Source organism: Strix uralensis, chromosome 11, assembly GCF_047716275.1.
Source record: "Strix uralensis isolate ZFMK-TIS-50842 chromosome 11, bStrUra1, whole genome shotgun sequence".
NCBI lineage: Eukaryota > Metazoa > Chordata > Aves > Strigiformes > Strigidae > Strix > Strix uralensis.
The window spans coordinates 9,780,553-9,805,520 of NC_133982.1; the positions used below are offsets into that span (position 1 = coordinate 9,780,553).

Below are 24,968 nucleotides of genomic sequence, written 5' to 3' on the forward strand. Positions count from 1 at the left end.
CCTCCGTACCCCAGCACCCACCACTCCTGGCGCCCTGCGCCCCTGCAGAGGCACCCACCCGGGTTTGTGTTCCCTGCGCCTGCCCTGAGCAGCCCTCCCTGGGATGTCCCTGAGCCGCCACTGCCCTGGGGAAGGGGCCCGGGGGGCCACTGGGGCTGCCCTGGTCGGGGGGCTGCAAGGGACTGCGTGTGGGTAGGGAGCTGGGGCTGGGGGCATCTTGCTGTGGGGGGCCAGGAGCTGCTGGGATGGTTGAGGCCAGGCAGGGAAAAGTGCTCCGGGGCCGTGCATCACTGCGGGCGGGCAGGGAGCAGAGCTCGTTGCTTGTGCCCACCATAATTTTATTACTGGGATGCTCACAGAAAGCAGTGGGGCAGGCAGAGTAGCAGAGCCAAGGGGAAGCCAGACTGGGCCCTGGCTCTGCTCCTGCCTGCGGGAAAGAAATCACTGTCAGAGCTGAGCGCGGCAGCCCCGGCCCTCCGTGGAGGGGCTCACGTCCCTGCTGCTGCTGGGAGCCTGCACAGTGCTCACACACGTGCACATTCCCAGAGGCGCTGTTCTGCGCCCAGGTTCAGGGCCGGAGGCAGCAGCAGGGAGGTCTTGCCTGGGCAGGGGCAGGGTGGGAGATGGCCTGAGGGAGTGTGAGCCAGGCAGGCAGTGGGGCCAACCTCCCCGTGGGGCAGCGCGGCCGGCGCCGGGGCCAAACCCGCATGACCGGACCCCTCCCGGCATCCCGGGGTGCCTGTGCTGAGCCCGGAGGTGCAGAGCAGGGACAAGGGGTGACCGGGCGCTGCCCAGGGACAGAGGCCACCCCACCGCTCTCACCTTGGCCGTCCTGGGCAGCCTCTCCCTCGCGCTGGGCGCTGGCCAGGGCCCAGCGCTGGGCACTGCTGAGCCACTGGCGCTGCCCCAGGGTGACAGCCGTGGCCTGGGCGCTGGAGAGGGTGCGCAGCTGAGCTGGGCCAAACACCACCTGCAGAGAGAGGGCAGCCAGCACGGTGAGACCCTGTGCCTGCTCCCTGGCGCGGCCGGGACACGTTCCACCTCCCTGTCCGGTGTGGGGGGCTCCCACCGCGCTGGCCCGGCCAGGGATCCCCCCTCCTCCGCGTGCAGGGGAACGGCGCCATGTGTGCCCGGCCAAGCGTGCCAGGGGGGACGCCAGGAACTCACTGCGAACTTGGGTGCCGGGACAGCAGCGATGGCCTGGGGCGTGAGCGCCCAGAGCTGCTCAGGGACCAGGGCCGAGAGGACGATGTCGGGGAGCCCAGCTGGGGCACAGAGGACAGGGTCAGGACCCCATCCCTGGGCACAGGGGCCGGCAGGGCAGGCAGCAGCGACCGCAGGGCACGGCCCCGTCCCAGACCTCACCTGCCAGCGTCCCAACCTCTGTGAAGATTTCGGGTCCCCAGGCGTCGGCCGGGCCAAAGGCAGCACTGGAGGTCAGGTGGGCAGCCAGCACCTCCGCCTGCTGCTCTGTGCAGCGCAGGCTCAGCGAGCCCAGGAAAGGGGCAGCTTTGCTGCAGGGAGCAGCAGCGTTGGGCGGCCGCGCGCCAGGGTGCGGCGCTGCCGTCGGTACCTCTGCTCGACGGGGGGCTCGGCCCGTGCTCCCCATGGACATGCACCCACCTCAGCTCCCAGCTGTCCAGGCCCCGCAGCTCAGCCACCGGCAGCCCGCAGAGCAGGTGCCCCAGGGCCACCAGCTCGGGCAGCCCCAAGTCCCGGGTGCTTGCCCCACGCTGCCGCAGGAAGGTGGAAACCACGGCCCGCATCTGGGGGAGAGCCCGTCACGGGGGCCAGCTGCCTCCCAACCCCCCGGCCCCCAGAGCCTCACCTGCTCCGGTGACCAGCCGTCCAGCTCCCCCAGCGCAGACAGGGCCCCCCAGTCGGGGAGCAGCAGCTCCCGCAGCTCTGGCTCGCCCAGCTGGGTGACCAGCCGGCCCAGGCGCAGGGTCTGGGCGGGCTCCAGCGCCCGGGAACTGCCCCACAGCTGCGGCACCAGCAGCACCACCAGCTGCTGGCAGCACCAGCACAGCCCCCCAAGGACTGCACAGCCCCCCAAGGACAGAACAGCCCCTACGGCCAGCCCCCCAAAGGCAGCACAGCCCCCCAAGGACATCACCCCCACTCAAGGCCAGCACAGCCACCCACAGGCAGCCCCCTAAGGCCACCAAAGCCCACCAAGGACAACCACCCCCATGGGCAGCCTCCCAAGGCCAGCACAGCCCCCCAGGAACAACCCCCCCCAAGGCCAGCACAGTTCCCCACACCCAGCACCCACCCCCAGGGCCACCCCCACCAGCACAACCCCCCCATGTCCCCCCCAACCCTGTCCATGTTCCCCCTCACCCGCCGGACTTGACCCAAGACAGCCTGGAGCTGGTCAGGGCGCAGCGCCGGGTCCTGGCCCAGCAGCCCCAGGCAACCCTCCAGCTGCGGGGGGGCCATGGCAGCCAGCTGGGCCGCGCTCCAGGCCGCCGGGAAGGTGGCACGTATGTCGGCACAGCTGGGCACAGGGGCTGCAGAGCTGGCCTGAGTGGCTAGCCCTGGCCCCAGGGCACCCACATGAGGGGGACACACCAGCCAGGAGGGGACAGGATGGGGACACCAGGTACTAGGGACACAGGTCCAGCCCAGGGAGGGGACAGCATGGGGACACTGGGTACGGGGGACACACCAGCCAGGAGGGGACAGGATGGGGACAGCAGGTACCAGGGACACAGGGTCAGCCCAGGAAGGGGACAGCATGGGGACACCAGGCACTGGGAACAAAGTGAGTGGGCAGGGCATGGCAGGGCACCAGGGACAGGAGCTGCAGGGGTGGGCACAGGGCTCGGGAGGGGAGCGCACCATCTCACCTCGGTCCCCTGGCCCGGCAGCTGCCACCAGCGGGGCCATCAGCACTTCCTGTGGGCTGGGGCCCTTGCCCAGGGTGCCTTGGAGATGGCAGAGGCGTCCCAGCTCACTCTGCTCCCAGTCCCGCTGGCTCTGCAGCAGCTGCTCCACCGTGTCTCTGCTCAGCAAGTCCTGGGACAGCACCGGGCAGACATGGAGAGAGGGGCCAAGACAGACCCCACCAGCAGAAAGGCCCGGGGGGGAGCAGCAAGGACGGCACGGCCGGGGGTGGTGATGGGGTGGCACAGCCATGAGGATGGGGCACTGGCAGGGACAGCAGAGCCACGAGGATGGGACAGCAATGGGGCAGGCACGGCCATGGGGATGGGCACTGGTGGGGATGTCACAGCTCCAGGACTGGCCGCGGGGCAGCGCGGTGGCAGTGGGACAGGATGTGGTGCTCACCCCGGGGACGGCGCGCAGGCTCTCGGGGGGCAGCAGGAAGATCAGGCGCCCCAGCTGCTGCAGGGTCGGCAGGCGCCAGCTGGGGGGGGGCCTGCGGGGAGGGCGTCAGAGTGCTGCTGGCCGGGCCCCCTGTGCCCCTGCCCCGCACTTACCCCAGCGCCTGCTCCGACAGCAGCAGCCGCCCCAGCTCGGCGGCCGCCTCTGTGTCCAGGCAGGCATCCTGCAGGTCCCCCAGCCGCGGCAGCAGGCTCTCAGGCTGGACACGGGCCACGGTCTCCCGGCCCAGGAACCCCACCAGCGGCCCCAGCTGGTCCAGAACCTCCCCAGCCAGCTCCATCCCTGCTGGGAGCCGCTGCAGCAGGGAGAGCAGAGTGAGGGCAGGCGGCTGCATCTCCCCGCACCCCGTGCTGGGCTCCCTGCCCTTACGAGTGAGCGCAAGGCCCCACGGGCCAGTGCTGCCTGGCGGGCGGCCGGCAGGGCTAGCAGGCTGCGTGGCTGACGGGTCGCGTGGTCCAGAACCAGCCGCATCACAGCATCAGGCAGCATCTCCACCAGCTTCGCCCTGTGGCAGCCAGAGCACGGCTGGGCAGCACGGGGCAAGGGGCTGCTCTGCCCAGGGATGAACAGGGCACCAAGCCCCATCCTGCAGACCCTATCTCACAGCATCGGTGCATCGGTGCCCCTGCACCAGTGCTTCCTCCCCCGGGGGAAGGGGGCAGTGGGAGCAGAAAGGGTGGCCCACGTCCCTGCATCCCAGGGCTGGCTGCCCCCAACACCTACGGTAACTCCATGAGGAACCGAGGTCCCAGCCATGCCAGCTCCTCCCTGGAGAGCTCAGGACGCCCCAGCACCTGCTCCTGCACACAGCGCCTCTGGGGACACCACATCGAGAGTGCAGGGCAGGGACAGGGGGGTCCCTGCCAGTCACGGGGGTCGTGGAGCCTCCCCCTTACCAGGCTGGCAGGGAGGGAGCGAGGCTGCGCGAAGAGTGTCCGGAGAGCCCCCAGGAAATCCTCCCGGTCCAGCTCCTGCAGCGCAGCACAGCTCATGCCCACCACCAGCGAGCCCAGGGCACTGCAGGACAACGGTGTTAGACCCTGTCAGGGCTTCACCACCCCCAGCCCCACGCAGACCCGCTCAACCCTGCCCCAGGACCCTGCCAAGGCTCCTGCTCCCGCCCAGGGCACCCAGCCCTCTCCCAGCTCCTTTCCCTCTGCAGGGCCCCAGCCATCCCCGTCCCTGTGCCCCAGCCGGTGGCCGCTGGCCAGCCCGGGCAGGCAGCTCTCACCCAGCAGTGCGGTGGCTGCGGTTAGTGCCGGCTCCCACCTCCCTCCAGAGGAGCTGGGCCTGTTGGGGGGGCAGCGGTGGGAGGCACGGCGGGGGGGCAGCACCTTCCCCCACAGCCCCGTGCCCGGCCTCTGACCTGCTGCGGGGACCAGGGCAGGTTCAGGTCCCGCAGAGCCCCCCACAGAGCCTGGGCCCTGGGACGCAGGAGCTGGAGGGGCAGCAGGGGCAGCAGGCAGCGGGGCCAGCCGTCCGGGCGCTGCAGAGCCTGCAGCAGGGACGCCGTCTGAGCCGCCGACAGCAGCGGCAGGGCCGGGCCCAGGCATGCACAGCCCTGGATCTGGAGAGGGGCCAGGACGGCTGCCAGCGACGCGGGCCCCAGGCCCGGCAGCAGCGGACACAGCCTGGCCACCTCCCCCACCGACACCTGCAGAGAAATGCACCAGCCTCACTCGGGCTCCTCCACCCGCCGCAGCCCGGGCAGGCGTGTGGGGCGAGAGCTGGGGCTGTGCTCAGGCACCGGGGCACAGCACCCACAGCCCGTCCTCCTCCTGCAGAGGCACCTCAGACACTCACGTTGTCCCCCTGGATGGCCCATGCAAGCAGGAAGGATGCCTGGGGGCAGGAAGAGGCGGCAGTGGTCAACGGGGTCAGCACAGCCCTGGCAGGGCCGAGGCTCAGGGGCTGCCCGGCTGCACCGTGGAGCCAGGCTGGATTCACCTGGGCACGCGTCAGCTGCGTCGGCCGTAGCCGGGGCAGGAGGGCGTTCAGCTGGGCTGCTGACAGGCGCTCCAGGAAGCCCACTCCCATCTCGGGGAGGACGCCCCTCCATGCCGGCAGCTCCCCGGGGCTCACCATGGCCAGGCTGGTGGAGCGCAGCAACTCTGCCAGGGCGAGCATGACCTGCCGGCGCAGGGCAGGAGGGGCCCTGAGCCCAGTGCTGGTGGGCAGTTGGCCCCATCCCCTGTCACAGCAGGAGCCACAGGGCGAAAACGGAGTTGGGACAGGTGCCCTGACGTGCTGCCTGACCCGGAGCCACTGCCCTGGCTCCCCTTACTCGTGCCGACACATTGTGGCCGGGCTTCCCCAAGAGCAAGGGGACAGGAGCCGAGCTCCGTCCACGAGGTGCCCCTGGGGAGGCCTGGCACAGCCCCCCCATGCCCTTCGAGGGCCGGCTCACCCGCCCGTGCTGCCGCAGGGTCCCCGCAGCGGCACACGCCAGCAGGCTCTGCTCCACCGTGCCCCGGGGGTCCCGCAGCCACGCCAGGTCCTGCAGCTCCTTGGGGCTCAGGAAGCAGGCGAGGGCCCCCAGCCTGCACAGAAAAAGCCTGTTGGCAGGCAAGGGCAGCCCTGCCCGCACCCATCCCAGCCCCGCTCGCACCAAGGCCATGGCCCTGGCGGTGGGACCAGGGCCCCGCACCAGCCCGGCGTGGGGCATGGCTGTGCTGGCACCGGCAGCCCCCCTCACGCTCACCTGCGCCCCGGCTCGGGGCCAGCCGCATGGCTCCCGTTGGCCAGGCTGCCAGCAACGTGGCGGCCCTGCACCAGCCCCAGCTGCAGCAGCTGCCAGGCGTCCCCCAGCCCCCAGACCTGGGCAGGCAAAAGGGGAGACACGGCTCCAGCCTCCTGCCCAGAGATGGGGAGCCCAGCCCGGGCTGGGGGTTCAGCAAGTGGGGCCAAGGGCGGGCGGGCAGGGGTCCCTGCCAGGGGGGTGCAGGACCAGGGGTGCAGGGTGGGATGCCCAGCCCAGGGCACAGGGATCCCCACCCACTGTGGGCAGAGCAGGGGTGCAGGGGTGGGATCCCCGCCTGCCATGGGGTGCAGGCGGGCTGGCCGGGCAGAGCAGCCCGTGCCGGGGCTGGGGCTGGTGTCCCACCTGCTGAGGCGTGAGCTGCAGGAAGCAGGGCAGCGGCAAGTGGGGCAGCAGTGGCAGGACGGCGTGGAGGAAGCCCAGGGGCCACGTGGGCACAGCCCCGAGGGAGGGGGCCTGCAGCAGGAGCCTGGCAAAGGCGGCCTTCTGCCCCGGCGTCAGGAGGGCGCTGTGAGTCCGCAGGGCGGCGAGGCTGCGGGGCAGACCGCCAGGCTCAGCTGCGGAGAGACCGCCCAGGCCCGCGCCCACCTCAGTGGGCACCCCAGAGACCACCACCAAGCACGTGCCCTGCAGAGCCCAGGACCTGGGGGCACTTGGAGGCCTCCTGCATGGCTACGGCGTGGCCTGCTCGGGCTGGGGTCTGCAGGGGCCAGGGGCTCTGCAGGCGATGGCAGTGCGGGGCACAGGCCGGAGCTGGCCATACCATGCGTGCTGGCAACCCAGGCACCCAGCACAGCTTACACACTCTCGTTGGCCAGGAGGGCTGGCGGGAGCCTCGCGATGTCAGACACGGCCATGAAGGGGATGAACTGCGACAGGCTGACAAACAGCTCGGGGGTGAGATGGGGCAATCTGCGGAGCAGCAGCACGGCCAGGGACTGCAGACCCTCCTCCCCAGACACAGGTGACGGCACCTGCAAAGCTGTGTGAGCTCCAGCTCTGGCAGGACACAGCCCCAAGCAACCCGCACAGACCCAGGGCCGCCCAGCCGGGCCCCGGGAGAGCACCCGCATGCACAGGGACTGCACCCCTGCACCTCGGTTCTGCACCCACACCTCCCGTGCATGGGCTCTGCACCCCCTCACACGTGGGAGCTCTGAACTCCAGCCAGCACCGGCTCTGCCCCTGCCCTGTGCAGGGTCTGTGCCCCCACGTGTCGGCTGTACCCCCACATGCTGTGCACCCCCCAGACACGGGCTCTTCCCCCACCACACAGGCCCTGCATGTCCTGCCCCAGCCGGGCCCCTCTGACCACCTCCCCGCGCAGCCGGAGCCCCACGCGGTGCAGCAGGGCCAGGAAGCGCTGGACGGCCTCGGGCCCCGCCGCCAGCAGCAGCCCCTCGAAGCTCTCCTCTGGCATCTGCAGGTACTCCTGTGGGGAGGCCGCAGCTCAGCGCCGCTGGCAGCAGGAGCCCGCTGCGTGGGGGCAGGCGGGCCCTGTGCTCCGCAGGATCCTGGGTGGGCTGGGAGCCAGCCTGGCTGGCCGGGCAGTACCTGCACCAGGATGTCCAGGGCGGGAGCACCCTCGCTGTCCTGGAGCAGGTCCCAGAGCACAGCCTGAAGGAGAGAGCAGGGCTCGCTCCCTGTCCCGGCCCAGACCTTCCCCCAGAGCTCCTCGCCCAGTGCCCCACGACAGGTCTGGGGCAGCCTGGCTGCAAAGAAGCTGACCCCAGGGGCAAGGGGGGTGGCTTGGCCCCAAGCCACAGCCCTGACACCCAGCCCAGGACTGGCCATTCCCAGCTGAGCAGAGCACAAGTGCTGGTCCCTTTCCCACCACGGCTGCTACTGGACAGGGACCCCAGGACTGGAGCCCGCGCCCTGGCCAGACCCTGCAGCCAGCGGGAGGGCTCCCTGTGTCTGTCACCCTGGCCCCGCACCCAGGGGGGCCCTCGCTCACCGCCCCAGCACTGCCCAACTCACGCTAAAGCAGATCAGCAGCTCCCACTTGGCCGAGGCCCTGGGCTCCCACCTCAGGTACTGGCCCACGGCTCGCAGGATGCCTGTGGACGCGTTCGCCCTGAGCAAGGCCCAGAAGGAGGTGTTGTCCAGGAGGCTGGAGAGGAGGATGGCCTCGCTGAGCTGCTCCCCGGCTGCCTGCCCAGCCTCCTCGCGTCCGGAGAGGGCCAGGCTGCGGTCAAGCAGGCGCAGGAGGTAGTTCACGTGGGGGACCCAGCCCGGAGCCTCCTCCCGGCACCGCAGGAGCTGTGAGGCCAGCCCCAGCAGGTAAGCAGCCGGGTCTGGGCAGAGATCCGCAGCGTCCAGCCTGGGGGACAAGGGCAGGAGCGCCAGGAGCTGCTGCAGCAGGCAGTGTCCCCGGGGCAGGGTGCCTGGGCAGCGCAGCCCGACCGCGGGCTGGGGGTGCCCCAGCAGTGGCGGGAGGGAGGCGTTGGTGCACGCCGGCTCCGGGAAGCAGCCGGGACGCGCAGTCCTGCACAGCTCCAAGAGGCCAGCGTTCCCCCGTGTCCCCAAGCCCCGGCCCCCCAAGGAGCAGGGCTCTGAGGCGCTGGGCGTCTGCGCCCGGGGTGGGGGACCACGGCACAGCCGGGACAGCCGGGCCCGGCGGTCGGTGGGCAGCAGCTCGCGGCTCCCGCTGGCGCAGGGCCGGGCTCCCCGGGGCGGGCGGCTTCCCAAGAAGCAGCTCCAGGCGTCCTCCCAGCGCGCACCCAGTGGGCAGCCGCTGCGGGGGGGGAGCCGGGCCCCCGCCGCGCCCCGCGCCGGGTCGGCACAGAGCCGCTCCAGCAGGACCTGCTGGGGCCCGGGGGTGCCCCTGAGGGAGGTGTTGCTGCAGACGGTGCTGTTGAACTGGGCAGGGTAGCGCTCCCGGCAGGCCCGGGCCCAGGCTGAGCCCGCAGAGAGGTACCAGGCTGCGCTGGAACAGGCGGCCCCCAGGTCCCCAGGGTGCTGCCCGGAGCCCCGGGAGCTGTTGAAGAGGTTGCAGTAGAGGTAGACGGTGAAGTTGGAGACGCCGGGCAGCGCAGGGACGCTGTCATTGCATGCAGCCTCCAGCACTGGGGGATGGAGCGAGGGCTGGCCCGGGGGCACGGCGGCGGCTGCTCGGGGGACAGGCTGGAGGCAGCCGGCGAGGGGCGGCGGGGCGGGGAGCACCCCGGCCGCGAAGCCCAGGCCCCGGGCGTCCCAGCTGAGGTTGTGGTGGAAGCCCCTGGAGGGCAGAGACCTGATCAGCGCCCCCCCCCCGGCACCCAGCACGGCCCCGCCCGGCCCGTCGGGGCGCCCGACACGGCTCATGGCCCGGCCAATCCCGGTCCCGCGGGGTATCTGCCAGCCCCGCCGCCCCCCGAGCTCCGGGCGGCCCCAGCGACCCGCGGAGCCGGGACCGGGCTCGCGGGAGCGACGGGGCCGTGCGGCGGCCGGACTCACCAGAGCAGCAGCTGCGGCAGCGTCCCTGCGGGGAAAGGCGGCCGTCAGACGGCGGCGGGGCACCGGGAGCTGGGGCACCGGACACCGCGCACCGGGCACCGACCACCGGGAGCGGGGGCCGGGCACCGAGCACAGGGCACCGGGCACCAGGTACCGGGCACGGGGCCCGGCGGCGCCGCTCACCTGCGCAGTGCCCGTCGCTGTCGGTGCGCGGGGTCCCCAGTGCCGCCGCCGCCGCCCGCATCAGGGCGTCCCGCAGCCCCGGCGCGCTGCTCCGGAGGGGTCCGCACGGCCCGGGGCCCCCGCCCCGCTCCTCCGCCCCGCTCCTCCGCCCCGGGACGGGCACGACGTGCCGGAGCGCGGCGCCGGTCCCTCCTGAAGCAGCTCCTGTGGGGCAGGGCCCGGCCGGCCGTCATGCCGCGGGCCCCCCCCGCCACCCCGGGCCTCCCCGGCCCGGCCCCGGCAGCCCCGCAGAAGAGGCCGCATCCCGCGGAGGCCCTGCGAGCATCACCCCCCGCACGGCACCGCGGGCCTTTGCTCTATGGGAGCCCCCCGGCTCTCGGGGACCCCCCCATCTCTCTGGCAGCCCACCGGCTCTCTGGGACCCCCCCAGCTCCCTGGGACCCCCCCAGCTCCCTGCACAGCTCCACAGTTTGTCACCACCCGCGACCACCCCCCCCCATTTCCAGAGCTGGCGGACACAGCCCCCCCAGTGGCCGGACACGGCCGGGCAGCCCACGCAGGCCCCGGGAGCGGGATCTTTGCCCCGCAGCCGCAGAGGGGCTGAGGGAGCACGACGGCTCCATCACGGCGGGGTCTGCGGGCCCGGGGGGGTCGTGCTCACTCACCGCAGCCGGGGTCCTGTAGCAGCAGCAGCAGCAGCAGCCCACAGCCGGGAAGGGACGCGGCCATCCCTGCGCCCTGCGGCCCGCGGGAGCAAGGGGCAGAGCTGGAGGAGGCCCGGCAGCTGCCGCGGGGCTGTCCACGGAGCCCGACTCCAGCCCCCGGACACTCCCGCACCCTCCGCGGCTCCCGCACCCTCATCCGAGAGGCCGCCCCAAAGACCTCCGGTCCCACGGACCGCCGAGACGGAGTTGGGCCGCAGCCCCTGACCCCTGCCCAGCCCCTTCCCCTGATCCCTGCCCGGCTCCTGATCCCTGCCCAGCACCTGATCACAGCTCCTTCCCTCCTTCCCCTGATTCCACCCCTTCCTCTGATCCCTGCCCTTTCCCCTCATCCCTGCCCGGCTTCTCATCCCAGCCCCTTTCCCTCATCCCAGCCCCTTCCCCTGATCCCTGCCCGGCTCCTGATCCCAGCCCCTTCCCCTCATCCCAGTCCCTTCCCCTCATCCCAGTCCCTTCCCCTCATCCCAGTCCCTTCCCCTGATCCCAGTCCCTTCCCCTGATCCCTGCCCTTTGCCTTGATCCCTGCTCCAACCCCCGATCCCTGCCCCTTCCCCTTCCCCAGCCCCTGCCCGCTCACGCCTCTCCTCCCGCCGGGGCCGACTCCCGCAGGTCTCGGCTCGGGGCTGTAACCCGAGGCCGCCGCCGCAGACGGTGCCGAGCTCCTGCATTATTGATGCCGGGAACCCGGCGGGGGGGAAGACACTGCCCGGTCCGGGGGGCACTGCCCGGTCCGGGGGCAGCCTGTCAGTCTGGGCCGGCTGCGGGAGCAGCCCCAGCGCTGGGTCTCCCCGGAGCCAAGGCGGGGGCTGACCGGGACGGGACGGCACCCCCCACTCCCCCGCCGCCCTCTGCCCCCCTCCGGTGACGGCGGTGCCGGTGCGGTCGGCAGCGCCCCCTGCCGGCCCCGGTGCGCGCCGGCGCGGGGCTTCGGGACAAGGGAGCGGGGAGCGGGCTCGGGCTGGCGGAGCCCGTTTAACTGGGGGCGGCGGGCGGGGACTGGACGGCTCCTGGCGTGCCGTACAGCCGGGTCCCGGTGCCGATCCCGCGGCGCTCCGCCGGGCTGTGCCGCCGCTGCTCCCGCAGCTCCCGGTAGCGGGAGGGGGGTCCCGGGCCAGGCTGCCCCCGCTGCCTCCCACCTCTCTGCTGGGACTCGATCTGTGGCAGGAGCCGTTCCGGCAGCCGCCTCACCTTAACTGGCCAACGGTGGGTCCCGGCGGGCAGCCCCATCTCCCCGGGGCTCTGCTTTCACGGGTGACGGCGGCTCCCCAAAGCTCCCACGCTGTGACCCCACGCCCCAGTGCCTGGGCCGGGGTGCCAGGGTTCTGTCAGTCCCGGTATTCTTGACTTTACAGTGCTGAATTCAAACTCGGGAGTTCCTGATTCCCCTGGCAGTAACTAGGCCGTTCTCCACCCCCTAACGAGCACAGGCCCTGTGCGCTGGCACTGGCGGTGCCTCGAGCCCCAGCCCAGGCAGGCTGATGGGCTGCAGGGGCAGCCCTCCCATGCCAGCGGCTCAGTTCCCCCGGCTCCTTTCCAGCCCCGCTGGAAACGTGGTGACTGGGCTCCAGTGGGCATCTCTAACAGGAGGTGTCCCGGGATCCAGCTACAGGAGTGCAGCGTCGCTCCTGCAAAGGGGAGGAAGGCAGCACGAGCAGCTGTGATGGAGCAGTTTTCCCTCTGCAGCCTGTGCCTGCTCGTTACTTGCATGAGCTGCTCGTCCACCCTTTCCCTTTCTGTAACCAGCTGGGTCACGCTGCAGGTCCTTTCCCGCCCACTGCCCGCACCCCATCAGCCCCAGCGTCCCTGCAGTGCCATACTTGGCACCACTGTCCCCTTCTTTCCTGTCCTTTGTTCCTAGATCACCCTCTGTGTTTCTCAGGTCACCATGACCTCATCAAGTATTTCCTCCTTGATTCTTTTCTTAACCTTCCTGAACTTTTGCTAGCCTGGTCTGGTTCTGGATGCTTTAGTAGCAATTTCTGTAAGTCTAAAACCCCCCCAGGTGATTATGTTGTTTCTGAAACAGGGAAGATCATGTTTTTTCAGCCCTGCAGTTTGAAGTACCGTCTCTAGAGTCTTCTCCCATTCCCAGAGGTGTTTGGGGAACTCTGATTCCTCCTGCGCTTTAGGAGAAAGCATGTGGCAGCACTGCTGTATGGTGAGCATCCCCACAAATGAGATCGCTAACAGTGAGCAGATTTATGTGGCTCTTGCACCATATTGCTCGTATGGGAACGGCACAGGACCACGGTGCTGCCAAGGCGCGGTGGCAGTGACGTGGGAGCAGGGTGTTCCTGCTCCGGGCCGGCTGGCGACACTGAGCGCTTCAGCAGGTGTTCCCGCAAGCAGCGAGGGCGTTTCTGACCAGACAGCCTGACGTGGTGACGTGGGAAGGGCCCGATCCCCGGCTTGGCTGGGAGCACCCAAGCGCTGGGGAGTGCCGGCCTCTGCCATCGCACCGGAGCTCTCACGGGTCGGTGTGCGGGCTGGGTGTGCCAGCGGAGCTGCGGCACATCCCGCAGCCCTCGCCAGCGGGTGAGCCGGGTGCTGCTCGACGGGACTCCAGCCCGTGCGGTGCCCTGGGCAGAAACAACTGCCTCGACACTGCGGGCTGGTGCTGCCGGTAGACCGGTGGGCTGCTCTGCCGACGGCGTGGCCGCGGCGGGGTTTTGACTGACACACAGCGATTCAATGAGTTAAATCCCCCGGGGACCGGCGATCATTGACCCGCTCCCGGGGACTCTGCGCCCGCAGCCCGGGCACCCAGGCCCGGCGCTGAGCGGGGCCCAGGGATGGACCCCCGGGGTGGGGGGAGCCCCAGGCTCCGCCGGGGCTCGGGGCTGAGCCTTGAGCTGGGCTGCCCCGGGAGCGGTCGGCGCCCGGCGGAGCCCGAGGAGGCCGATCCCGCCGGCACCGGACACTCCCGCCCCGGTGCGGCCCGACGGCGCCGAGACCCGGCGGCCGGGGAAGGGAGAGGCGGAGCCGCCGTCGCTGGCCCCGCCCACCCTGCCGGCAGCCCATTGGCCGCGCTGGCGTGACGCGCGGCGCGGCGCCCAACGGGGAGCTGCCACACGGCAGATCCGGCTGGGGAGGCGGGACTTCCGGCCCTGCGGCCCCCGGCGCCTGTTCCCCGCCGCCGCCGCCGCCGAGGAGGGAGCCCCGCGCCGCCCCGCCCGCCATGTCCGTGCCCCGGCCGCGGCCCGCCGCGCTGTTGCTGCTTCTCCCTCTCCTTGCCCGCGCCTCCGACGTGGTGGAGCTCAGCGATGCTGACTTCGAGAGCGGCCTGGCCGAGCGCCCGGGGCTGGTGCTCGTGGAGTTCTTCGCACCCTGGTGAGGGGCCGCCCGGGGCGGGCGGGAGCGGCGGGGCCGGGGCTGTGCGGGGCGCCGGGCAGGGCAGGGCCGGGGCGGGGGGAAGGGGCCTGGGCGCTCCCGACCGGCCTAACCTCCCCCCTCCTCCCCCCTCCCCCGCGTCCTCCCAGGTGCGGGCACTGCAAGCGGCTGGCGCCGGAGTACGAGTCGGCAGCGACCAGGCTGAAGGGGATCGTGCCCCTCGTGAAGGTGAGGACCCGCCGCGCCAGCCCCTCCCGGGCCGGTGCTGTCCCGGCGGCGGCTTAATGGCTGGCCTGGGTGGAACGGGAGCTGTACTGTGGCCATCCGCCAACAACGCCCGGCCGGTGCGCATCGGGCCCTTCCGGGGCCCTTTCGAGCTCTGAAGGCTTCGTCTCTTTGAAGCTTTAGACACCGGGGGAGGATCTGGAAGCTGAACCCTGCGAGGGTGCTGGCGCCCAGACGGTGCGCAGAATGTAAGATGGGTGTGTGCTAGTGCAGAAAAGAGGGCTCGCCCCAGCTGGGAGGAAGAAACCTTCTTTGAGCGCTGTGATCTAGTGTGAGAACCAGCAGTGTCCTTCATGGTGTTGTCGCTTGACTTATAAAGGCTGTTATCCAAGAGCTTGCTTTTCTGCCGGAAAACTTGTGTGGTTTTCTCGAATCAGGGTCTTCCTCTTCCCTTCTGGGAAGTTGCATGGGCTCAACACCATGGCTCCTCTCAACTGAGGTCAGCCTGTTTTCTTCAGGCATTGAGGGAACTTTAGGTCTGATCAGGTCTGAGAACAGTTGATTCCTGTTAAGCCTGTCACCGATCACAAGAATCTACCCTTTCTAGTATTTTTTCACGTGTAGTCTGGTCAAACTCACAACTACTTAATTTATTTCTCTGATCTGTCATTAGACCTGTGCTACCTCTTTCCCCAGTCATGACTGTCCAGCTTTTGGTTTTGCAGACACTTTGCAGATCCTTACACTTTATGTGAAAGGAATCCAGCCTTGGGTAAAGACACACAAGAGCTTTCAGACCCTCTAGACTTTATCTTTATGCGTGATAACATGGGAAACAGCAAAGCCGCTTTCTTCCGTGCGTACGAGTAGCTAGGTCACTGAGTAGCGATGTTTCTCTTCCTTTAGGTTGACTGTACAGCAAACTCCAACACCTGTAATAAGTATGGAGTCAGTGGATATCCCACCTTAAAGATTTTTCGAGATGGAGAGGAGGCAGGAACCTATGATGGACCCAGGACAGCAGGTAAGAGCTTGTCGGCGAGCACCTGGCTTGCCAGAAGGGTGCTGGCAGGCAAACCCGTGTGCGATAGATCGTGTCAGGGACGTTACGTGTGCTGAGGGACACAGAAGGTTCCTGCCTACACACGCCCCCCCCCCTTGCCCTTTCCAGAACAGTTTGCACTGGCAGCTCCCTGGATGCTGCTTATCCTTTAAAGCTCTTTTTTAAAGGTGAAGGCTTCCACGTTATCTTTAACTCCTACTACCCTTGCTGGGGGGCAGCATCTGGAAAATGCTAGAAGGTTCCTATGTAGTGGCTGATGGCACTCCGATTCACATCGTGTTTATTGTGTGGGAGAGGGGTATGGATTCTGCAGAAACAGCTTCTGCTTTGGGAAGCTTGAGGAATGTCTTGTAGAACTTTCTATTGATCCCTTTAGCCATTTAACTTTTCTTTTAAGATGGGATTGTCAGTCATCTCAAGAAACAGGCAGGACCTGCTTCGGTGGCTCTCAATTCTGTGGCTGATTTTGAGAAGTTCATCGGTGATAAAGATGCTTCTGTAGTGGGTGAGTAGATTCGGTGCAGCGCTGAAATGAGTGGACGCTCGGCTCTGGAAGATGTCTTGGGCACTATAATGTGACAGGATGAGCAGTATCACAGGCTGTAGCAAGAGCAATTCAGCTGGATGTGAGCAAAATGGTCTTTCATAATGGGAAGCACGGAATATTTGCCCAGAGGGATTTCGAAACATTCAGATTTTCAAAACTCAGCTGGACAAAGCTCCAAGCAACCTGATCTGACTCCGAAGCTGGTCCGGCTTTGGGCAGGAGGTTGGACTTGATGACCTCTGCGGATTCCTTCCAACTTCTTTTCCACTTTTTTTTTTTTTTTTTTCCCCTGTGATTCATTGACTGTCTGTCAGACTTCCTGGCACCATAGTGTATCTTTTTTTAAAGCCTGTTTCTCTTTTGGCTGCCTGACAACAGGTGGTTTTGGATTGCTAGAAAGTACACTGGGGCGCTGTCTGGTGACATGGGCAGGCTGTCGATGTGGGGTGATCTGGCCGTGGTTTACAAGGGCCAGTAGCCCCTTTACTCTCTGCAGGTCAGGTGCCATCTTACAACTGTAACCGGATGAGTATTGATCAGCATTCCCAAACTCATTTTTATTAAGTCCCATTGGCAGTTGTTATCACTAGTAGCGTCACATGGTTACAAACAGATACCTTGGTGCTTGGAGGACAACTGCCTTTTGGCTGGGCAGGCTCTTGAGTAACTTTCTGCTGGTGGGAGGGAGGGAGTGCAGAAAAGTTCCAATAAAAATGGGAGAGAAGCTGTCGAAGATGAAGGCCTGAACACGCACTGGAGGACTTGATTCAGAAGTGATCCTTCAGTGTGTTGTAGAGATGATGATGAGGGCTGCACAGTGACTGCTGCTGAGTCGGTTTGGGGTCACCATCTGTCTGTTCTGCTGCAGGCTTCTTTGGAGATGCATCTGGTGATGCTTATTCAGAATTCATGAAAGCTGCCAACAACCTAAGAGATAACTACCGTTTTGCACACACCAGTGAGGACCAGTTGGTGCAGAAGTATGAGGAAGATGGAGAGTAAGTTACTTAACACAAAGATTTCTTGTTATTGAGACTCCTGGAACATATTCATGGATTCCAGTTGTTGACTGGATTCACTTTCTGAACACAGCTTAAGGTTTTGTCTCTTCCCCAGCGGGCAGTGGCATATCTTATTTTATCCCTTTGGAACTGAGGTAGGAAAGGTACAGATGGTTGCAGGCTCTGGAGGGTTAGTGTTTGCCTGCGGGTGGGAGGTGTCTCAGCAGAGGTGTGTTGCTTCCCCGTTGCTTGTTACGGTGGGTTTTGTGTTTCTCACTGCGGCCTGTCTGAAAATGGAGAGGGTCTGACAGGTCGATCTAATGCAGTGGTGCCACCAGGAGACTAGACAGCCTTGTGGGAGCTGCAAAGAGTGAACGTGGGTAGTCACTGGAGAAGGGGTTCTTACCTCATCCAGTTGCTGTCCTTGGAAACCCAGGGATACTTTAAACTGATTCACGATACCTGCTTCCCCTCAGGGGTATAGTCTTATTCCGTCCTCCACGCCTGACGAACAAGTTTGAGGACAGCTCCATCAAGTACACAGAAGACAAAATCACCAGTGGAAAGATCAAGAAATTCATCCAGGAGAATATGTGAGTGATTCCTTGCCAGGGAACATGATAGACTGTCCCCAGTTGGATTCGGCCCTGTCAGAACTTGTTTTCTCTGACAGGCCCTGCTGCCCTTTCCTGCTTAGTGTCCGGAAGAGCGGTCCTGCCCCCGCTGTCTCCTTTGGGGGCCACCTTCTTTCTGGAAGTCCTGGCATAGCTGCTGGCATTTACTCTCCATATTCTAACCACACTTCTGTTTAAAAACAGTGAGAAGTGTGCCAGCTTTGGCCTTATTTAAGTTACAGCCACTGACCTTGTGACTAGAGGTGGAGATTTGACTTAGAATAACATGGTACATGAGCGGGCAAAGCGTTTCTTACTTCGGTCTTACTGATTAGTGGCATTTAACGTTCTTGGGTGGGAAACGAGAGTGTGCTGCATCGAGCCTGTTCCTGGGAGGTGGTGGGGTCTGGGCAGTGAAACCAGAGCTGCTAACATCTGTCTCGTCGACAGCTTTGGCATCTGCCCGCACATGACTGAAGACAACAAAGACTTGATCCAGGGGAAGGACTTGCTGGTGGCGTACTACGATGTGGACTACGAGAAGAACGCGAAGGGCTCCAACTACTGGCGCAACAGGTGGGCAGCAGCAGGGTTGATCGGCCCCTCTCCCTTCTTCCCTGTGTCTGTGCTGTTCTGTAGCTCAGCTGACAAAGTTTCCCCATTGTTCATCTGGGAATTCTCTCCCAGAAAGCTCCCAGCTGAGTTTCTGATGGGAACTATTGGGTGGCTGCTGCCTGCAGAGCCCAGAGCGTGCAATGTGTGTATCCTCTGAAACCCCACCTGCTTGCTTTTGGATCCCTTGTGCTGAGACCTTAAACACAGGCTTCTTGCCTGGTGGTGCGGGTTCTGTCCTTTGTATTGTCCAGTGCCAGAGACCCTGATGCTGACAAGGGTGGAGGATGAAAGCACACGATGTTTGCACAGGCCTCGGTCGCAGCAGACACAAGTTTACTCCTCTGCTTCTCAACACCATTTCTGTAGGACTTGCCTGTGCAGAACACGTCACACCATTGAATTCCTTGTTCAGCGTGCACTTCAACTTGAAGGGTGTTGCATCATGTAGAAGAAAGTGTTCCAAGAAGTAATGCTTTGTGGTTTTTGTTTGTTTGTTTTCCCCTCAGAGTTATGATGATTGCAAAGAAGTTCTTAGATGCTGGCCACAAACTGTCTTTTGCTGTTGCTAGTCGGAAAACCTTTGGCCATGAGCTTTCAGAGTTTGGTCTAGACAGCAGCGTGGGTGAGGCTCCAGTTGTTGCCATCAGAACTGCTAAAGGAGATAAATACGTCATGCAGGAAGAATTCTCGTAAGTTTTTGAACTTAGCAGAGTTGTCTCTCACCTGATGGACTTTGGTCTGGGGGTCTGTGACCAGATCATACTCTTAGCTTGGAGGAATAGGAAAGCTGGATGTTCCAGCTAGAAGAAATGATTGCTGGGTCAAAATGGCTCTGACTTGTGTGTTTTCCTGCCCTGTAGAGAGCTTGCAGCCCCTCCTGTTATACAGAGAATTTAATTCAAGATACTTAAGCATCTGGTTAGGAGCTAAGATGCATTAAAGGGCAGAGGAAATAGTTGCGCCTTTCTTCTTGAGAAAGGAAACTTAAGGGTGTTGAAGGCCTAAAACTTAGAATGGGAAGTGCGTCCAGCCTCAAGTCAGAACCCTTAAGGGCATCTTTGCACTTGTTCTGGGGTCTTCCAAGCCATCCCCAGCCTGATGCTCTCAGGGATGCAGGTGACATCTGTTCTGTGGGTGGAAAGAGCTTAAATCAGCCTTGAAAGTTTTCCTCATCCTATATGTGTGATGATGGCTGTAAATTGTCACTTCACTTTCAGCCGTGATGGAAAGGCTCTGGAGAGATTCCTGCAAGATTACTTCGCTGGAAACTTGAAAAAGTATCTGAAATCGGAGCCTGTCCCTGAAAGCAATGATGGCCCTGTGAAGGTGAGTGCCACGTCACGTGTGGCAGCAGCTCCCGCCGGTGGATGCACAGATGCTGTTCAGCAGCAGCTCTGGCCCTGTGCCTGTACCCCGTGCTGCAGGTGCTGCCCTGTGGCATCTTGCGGTGATAGAGGGAGGGAGAATTCACTCCCTTGTGTCGCAGTTTTCTGAGCCGAGGGAGAAATGCAGCTTGCAGTTTTGCTTCCGTTTTGTTCTCTCAGCATAGTAATCGCTGCTTGAGCACACTGGAGATGTGCTCTGCCAGCGCAGGGTCATCCAGATTTACAGAGGTTACACAAAGGCCTGCTGTCCCAGCCCGTGTTCCCTCACGGTGTGGCCCTCCACTTGGTCCTGGCTGTGCTATTTCTCAGGAGTTACATGCTCATCTGCTTGCTGTGGGTGATACAGCTCCTACCTTTCATCCTTCCCAGTAAATTCTGCCCTGAGTGAAGGCGTTCCGTGGCCTGGCTTTACGATGAGGGGCCTCATCAGGGAGTGGAAGTCACTGCTTGGTTTTGGGTGGATGGGGATGGCCTCAGCCAGTCTTGCCAGGCTGATTCCTCAGCCTGCAGCTTGCTGGGATTACAAAGAAATCATTTGTCCTCCTGTGAGGATACCAGATGCAAACCTGGCTTGCAGGTAGTGCCGATACCTTATGAGGGGTGTTCACCTCCAAGCTGAGGATGTTACGGCTCGTGGAGAGTTGTGTGTTTGGTTGTTTTGCTGCTTCCTGTGCAGGCGCAGTGCGAGCTGTACTGTGGGAGGGCCAGGCGTGCTTGGGCGGAGTGAACAAAGCACTGTTACAGCCTCACTCTTGACTTAGGAAAACCTAACTTGTACCATCAAACGTTACCAGGTGGTGGTTGCTGAGAACTTTGATGAAATTGTTAATGCCGAAGACAAAGATGTCCTGATAGAGTTTTACGCGCCCTGGTGTGGCCATTGCAAGAATCTGGAGCCTAAATACAAAGAATTGGGGGAGAAGGTAGGTGTGGGACTCTGTTGCAAACGCAAACTAGAATTTTGCAGCACTAAACAACCCTGCGGGTTCGGTCCATCCAGCCTTTATGATAACGGGGCATGATTGTGCCTTCATGCAGACTGAGCTGTGGCATCTCCCGTGGGTGCAGAGGTACGTCAGCAGGATTTGTAAGCGTGGTAGCAGCCACACGAGAAGGTTTAGCCCACATCCTTTGCTGCGGCACATAAATATAACCTGATTCACGTACTGGCCTCAACTGCCCAAGTTCCTTTTCGGGTGTTTTCCCTCTGCACGATTATAGTCTCCCATCTGCTGAAGGGTAACACTGCCCCGCACACTTTCACGAGTGGAGTAAATAAATTTTTATCCCAGATCTGACCAGCCTTCTGCTACTTGGCTGTCGGGCACCCCTCCTTCCTCCCAGCCCCTTTCTAAGGTGGAAGGTGAGCAGGTGCTCTGGGGTGAGGGTTCCCCAGGAGTTGCACCAGACCGATTCAGCAGCCTGTGGAGATGTATGTGTGCTGCATACAGCTGGCTGAGGAGGGCCTTTGTTCCCTGTGCCCCTGCTGAGGCAGAAGTAAACTGCTCAGAAGAAATTTGCTCAGCTTTTGGCATGCCGTGTGCACTGTCCTCTGACATCGCTGTCTTTGATGACGTTGCTGAGTTCCTGGTGTTAACTACTACGGACTTGTCACTAATAAGCTCTTTCTACCAACAGCTCAGTAAAGACCCCAATATCGTCATTGCCAAAATGGATGCCACAGCCAACGATGTGCCTTCTCCATACGAAGTCAGAGGGTAGGTCTTATTGTTGTCACACCACCGTGTCAGGGGGTGAGTTCAGGCTTCTGTCTCTGACCAGTGACCACAACAGAAGAGCTGAAAGTCTCTGGGGAGGATGGGTGGGGGCGGCTGGCATGCGATGGCTAGGCATTTGCTTAGCGTGAGGAAATCAAGGCTGAAAACAGAGGATGTTCATCTGCCTTGCGTCTGTGGGTTCGGGTGTCCTGGCTGTGAGTGGAGCTGCGTCTTGCTGCTTTCAGATCTGCTCTGATTCTGTTCCTGGCAGTGTGAAACTAATGCTGGGCTCGCTTTTCCCAAAACAGTTTAGCAAACTTGGAGATGCTGAGCTCAGCCGGCTCTGCGGACGTGGCCGGGTTTTGGAGGCCGCAGCTGCTGGTTTAGGAGCGGCTGAAGCTGTTACCGTGTTTAGCCAGGGGAGCGCAGAGCGTGGTCCCTGCGGTGAGGGCTGGCCTGCTCCTTTGGAGAGTGCAGCGCGGTAGGAGCTGACCTGTCTCCTCTCTCCCCAGCTTCCCCACCATCTATTTTGCTCCAGCTGGCAAGAAGCAGAGTCCAAAGAAGTACGAGGTGAGTATTTTGCTGCCTTGTAAAGAAGCGAGGTAGTATCCAGGTGTGCAAATGCCGTCAAGCCTCTCTGGAGCACCAGGACTGCTTGGCTGCCCAGCTCTGCTCATGGGTGCTCTGTCTCCTGCCTGGCACCTGAGGTCCCCCTCCAGTGAAGGGGGAGCCCCCAGGGAAACAGGCTCTGCCTCACTGTCCTGTGCTTTCTGCAGGGGGGCAGAGAAGTGAGTGACTTCGTCAGCTACTTGAAGCGGGAGGCAACCAACACCCCCGTGCTGCAGGAAGAAGATAAAACCAAGAAATCCAAGAAGAAGGTGAAGGAAGATTTGTAAAGTACCCACTCGCCATCGTGTCGGGATGAGCTCTGTGTGAATTGGGGAAGCACTGGGCAGACTGGGGCCAGTTCTGGGTTGTGGCGAGCCAGTGACCATGTGGGCCAAGGGGACCCAGCTGCTGTATCTAGTTCTGTTTAATTTCCTGCCGTCTCGTAGCTGCACTGTTGTGGGGCTCCCCAGACTGGTTTGTTTTGTGGTTTGGGAGGGGGTGGGGGGTAGGGTTATTTTCTAATTTTTTTTGTACATTTGGAGAAGTGAAACAATAAAATGACCCCCTTAAGACCAAGTGTCCCTGTCCTATGGAGACCTGTCACACCTAACACCAGGATCCTGCTCTTCGGAGGCAGCAACTTCCTCCTGTGAGTTGTTTCCTTCTGTGAGCCTTTAGAAGTCCAATTCTAAATATTAAGCTCAGCCTTCAGCCTGCTCTTCTGCAGCTCACGAGTCCTTCCAGAGCATAGTAGCAGCAGCTGTCCCCTCGTGCTGTGCCTCAGGTGCTACATTTACACAGATTTTGGTCTAAGGGACTCTGGTCACAAATGCTTTTGCTGCCTCAGCGAGTTCTGAGGTACATCATGCTTCATGTGACTTGGATCTCGACAGGTGCAGGCGTACAGAGCGGTCTGGCAAAGGGCTGTGCAGCAGCAGTAAATCAGCTCTTAAACTGGTGCAAAAGTAACCCAGCGTAGGGGAGGAGCGCTGCTAAAAGCACAGATAGTGCTCCTGCTGAGGGTGCTCCTCGCAGCCCATAGGCTTGTCTGTGGCTTGTGCGGTGAGGACAGTTAGTTGTGAAATGATGGTGGCTCTTGGTAGAAGGAGGCTGGTGGCTGTGGGAGGGAGAGGAATAGGATCCTGCGCTGCAGCTGGGTGCTGTGGGCTGGGGCTGGCTGGCCTGCGGGACAGGCAGTCCTGGCTTGCTTGGGCGCAGGATTTGCTGACTGGGAAGGTCGGGAGCAAGACGCCGAGGGAACAGAGACGGGCCCTGCCCCTCTCTGCATTTCTTGGGCTGCCTAAGCCGGGAGGCTCAGCAGATGCACAAGGCGCTGCTGTGTTGCAGCAGTTGCCATGGTAAGAGCCAGCGTTTGCTTTCTCTGTGGATTCCTCCCCCACAGCTCTGAAGGCTGCGCACCAGTTATTTATTGCTGCTGGAATTCTCCAGGTACAGTAGATCATACAACGCCGAGCACTGTCTACAGCAGCTATGCAGTAGGAGAATTTCTTCCCCAGCTCCATAGGTATCAAACCACGGCTGCCCTCTGCTCTGCCCCAGGCCCCTCGCAGGGGGCGGGGGGGAGGAGGAGGGGGTGTCTGACCTCGGGCTCCGGGACCCCTGCGCTGGCTGCAGACTCCAGGCGCTGGTTCAAGGAACGGGGACACAACAGGCCCTGCTGACAGCTGCCTGTGTTCCGTAAAACCAAACCGGAGCGCTGCTTCCTATGCAGACGGGGTTCAGCCCTGTGTCAGGCAAGGGAGAGCCAGGGGAAGCTTCCCTGATCTTCGCTTTGCTCCCTGGTCTGTGACTTCAGACCTGGTGGCACCTGGGCACTAAGACAAGTTTAGTTGGCCCAGAGCCCTCTCGGTGAGCGCCAGTGCTCGGATCAGCCGGGCTGAGGTAAGCCCAGGCTGGGTGACGCTTTCTGGCCAGAGGGATGAAGGGTGTGAGAAAGCGCATTGTGCTGGTGGCTGCCAGGTATCCTCACTGCGTGCAGCAAATAAACTGAACCTAAGGAGGATTCAATGGAGGAGAAACAGACGTCTGAGGACGGATTCGTAGGTTAACTCCACAGGCCTTGCTTTCAGCAAGAGGCCTGCGTGGAAAATTGGCCCAGACCTGTGAGAGATCAGCCACCAGCCAAAGGTTTAACGCAGCCCCAAGGGCTGGCTCAGGCCTCAGCAAAGGGTCTCCCAGAGCCCGCCTCTGCCTCTCCTGCCCCCCAGGCCGCCTGCTCTGCAGGGAGAGGGAAACCAGCCGGCCCCAGGCCATGGGCTGGCAACTGTCCTAGGCTGGGCAGGAGCCCCAGCTGGGCTGCGGGGCCCTTGTGAACCTTGTCCTTAATCTAACATACCCTTGGAGATCTGCTTCCTCCACTGCTTCAGGGGAAGGTCCTGATAGGCAAGGAAAAAAGAACTGCAGCAGCAGTTTGCTGAGAAGCTCCCACTTCCTTCAAACTGTAGGATCAGGTTTTTGATGTGAGACAGCTTCTGGTGGAGGTAGTCCCAGCGATTCTCCTGCTGCGAGGCAGGGTGAGTCTGGAGGGGAAAAGAAATATACGGATCAGCTCCGGGAGGGAACCCAGTCCCTGCCCTGCATCCAGCCTCACCTTCTCGACGTGGCTGTACTCACGCGCAATTGTAGCTTCAAGTGCCTGAACCCCAAAAGAAGCGGGTGAGCAGAACAAGCACAGCTGTACAGTGCCATTGCTTCCCCAGGTCTCCCACTGGTCGTGCATTCTTCTGTTCCTCGTTTTGTCTCTTCATTTTGACTCCCAGTTGAATGGATTTCTGTCTCCTGTTACCAACATGAGCACGCAGGCTGCGGTACTCTGCGTAGTCTGCACTAAACGCTGCCCTGTGAGCTCTGCGCTGCTCCGCTGAGCAGACGGTAGGGTGCTTCCCGCAGCAACCAGGAGGAGCTGGTTCTGCCTGGGCAGCAGAGCCCTTGCGCTCGGTGGGGCGGGGGCTGGCGGTACAGCATCGACCTGCCGAGGCCCTGCAGGGCAGCCAACAGGCAGGGCTGTGCCCGGGGCCTGGCCTGCAGCCCCTCTGCTGTTGGGGTGAGGCAGGCGGCTCCTCTCAGCCTACCCGATGCCCTGGGGCTGGGCCAAATCCCGCTAAAGCACGGGGAGCCCCGCAGCAGCCAGTGTCAAACTCTTACCGCAAGTAATCCGGGCTCTGCTAAGGAGGAGCTGCTGGCCTGGGGCCTGGCATCTGGGAAGGGGCAGATCACAGAGGTTAAAGCTCTCTGGGGCATCTCTCCTCCACCTCAGCCAGGCTCTGTCCCACCCCCGGGCTCACAGGGAGCCCCTTCTCCAAAGCCAGGCTTGCAGTCACACGGCTCTGGTGGGCACAGAGGCCCCAGCCCACCGGGGAGACCCCAGGGGCCTTTTGGGGAGCCCCGG

General features: G+C 63.4%; 2 protein-coding genes across 2 annotated transcripts; one reads left to right on the forward strand and one right to left on the reverse strand.

Moving 5' to 3' along the window:
* Window positions 1–318: 318 nt before the first annotated feature.
* STRC (stereocilin) lies at window positions 319–11,092 on the reverse strand. The gene is made up of 24 exons (XM_074880009.1): window positions 10,396–11,092; window positions 9,702–9,934; window positions 8,090–9,616; window positions 7,664–7,726; window positions 7,425–7,541; window positions 6,911–7,083; window positions 6,455–6,641; window positions 6,053–6,168; window positions 5,759–5,891; window positions 5,299–5,481; window positions 5,155–5,193; window positions 4,718–5,005; window positions 4,583–4,641; window positions 4,075–4,368; window positions 3,721–3,856; window positions 3,447–3,646; window positions 3,295–3,385; window positions 2,344–3,021; window positions 1,829–1,918; window positions 1,624–1,766; window positions 1,366–1,514; window positions 1,168–1,265; window positions 823–970; window positions 319–427 (listed from the first exon to the last, which is right to left on the reverse strand). The coding sequence occupies exons 1-24, from the start codon at window positions 10,589–10,591 to the stop codon at window positions 354–356; spliced, it is 5,415 nt and encodes a 1,804-aa protein (XP_074736110.1). The 5' UTR covers window positions 10,592–11,092; the 3' UTR covers window positions 319–353.
* Window positions 11,093–13,528: 2,436 nt separating this feature from the next.
* On the forward strand, window positions 13,529–22,131 carry PDIA3 (protein disulfide isomerase family A member 3). The gene is made up of 13 exons (XM_074880198.1): window positions 13,529–13,782; window positions 13,932–14,010; window positions 14,914–15,031; window positions 15,468–15,575; window positions 16,486–16,615; window positions 17,095–17,211; window positions 17,683–17,808; window positions 18,354–18,536; window positions 19,065–19,173; window positions 20,027–20,155; window positions 20,871–20,950; window positions 21,463–21,520; window positions 21,727–22,131. Exons 1-13 carry the CDS (start codon window positions 13,631–13,633, stop codon window positions 21,844–21,846), a joined length of 1,509 nt encoding a protein of 502 aa, XP_074736299.1. The 5' UTR covers window positions 13,529–13,630; the 3' UTR covers window positions 21,847–22,131.
* Window positions 22,132–24,968: the final 2,837 nt, after the last annotated feature.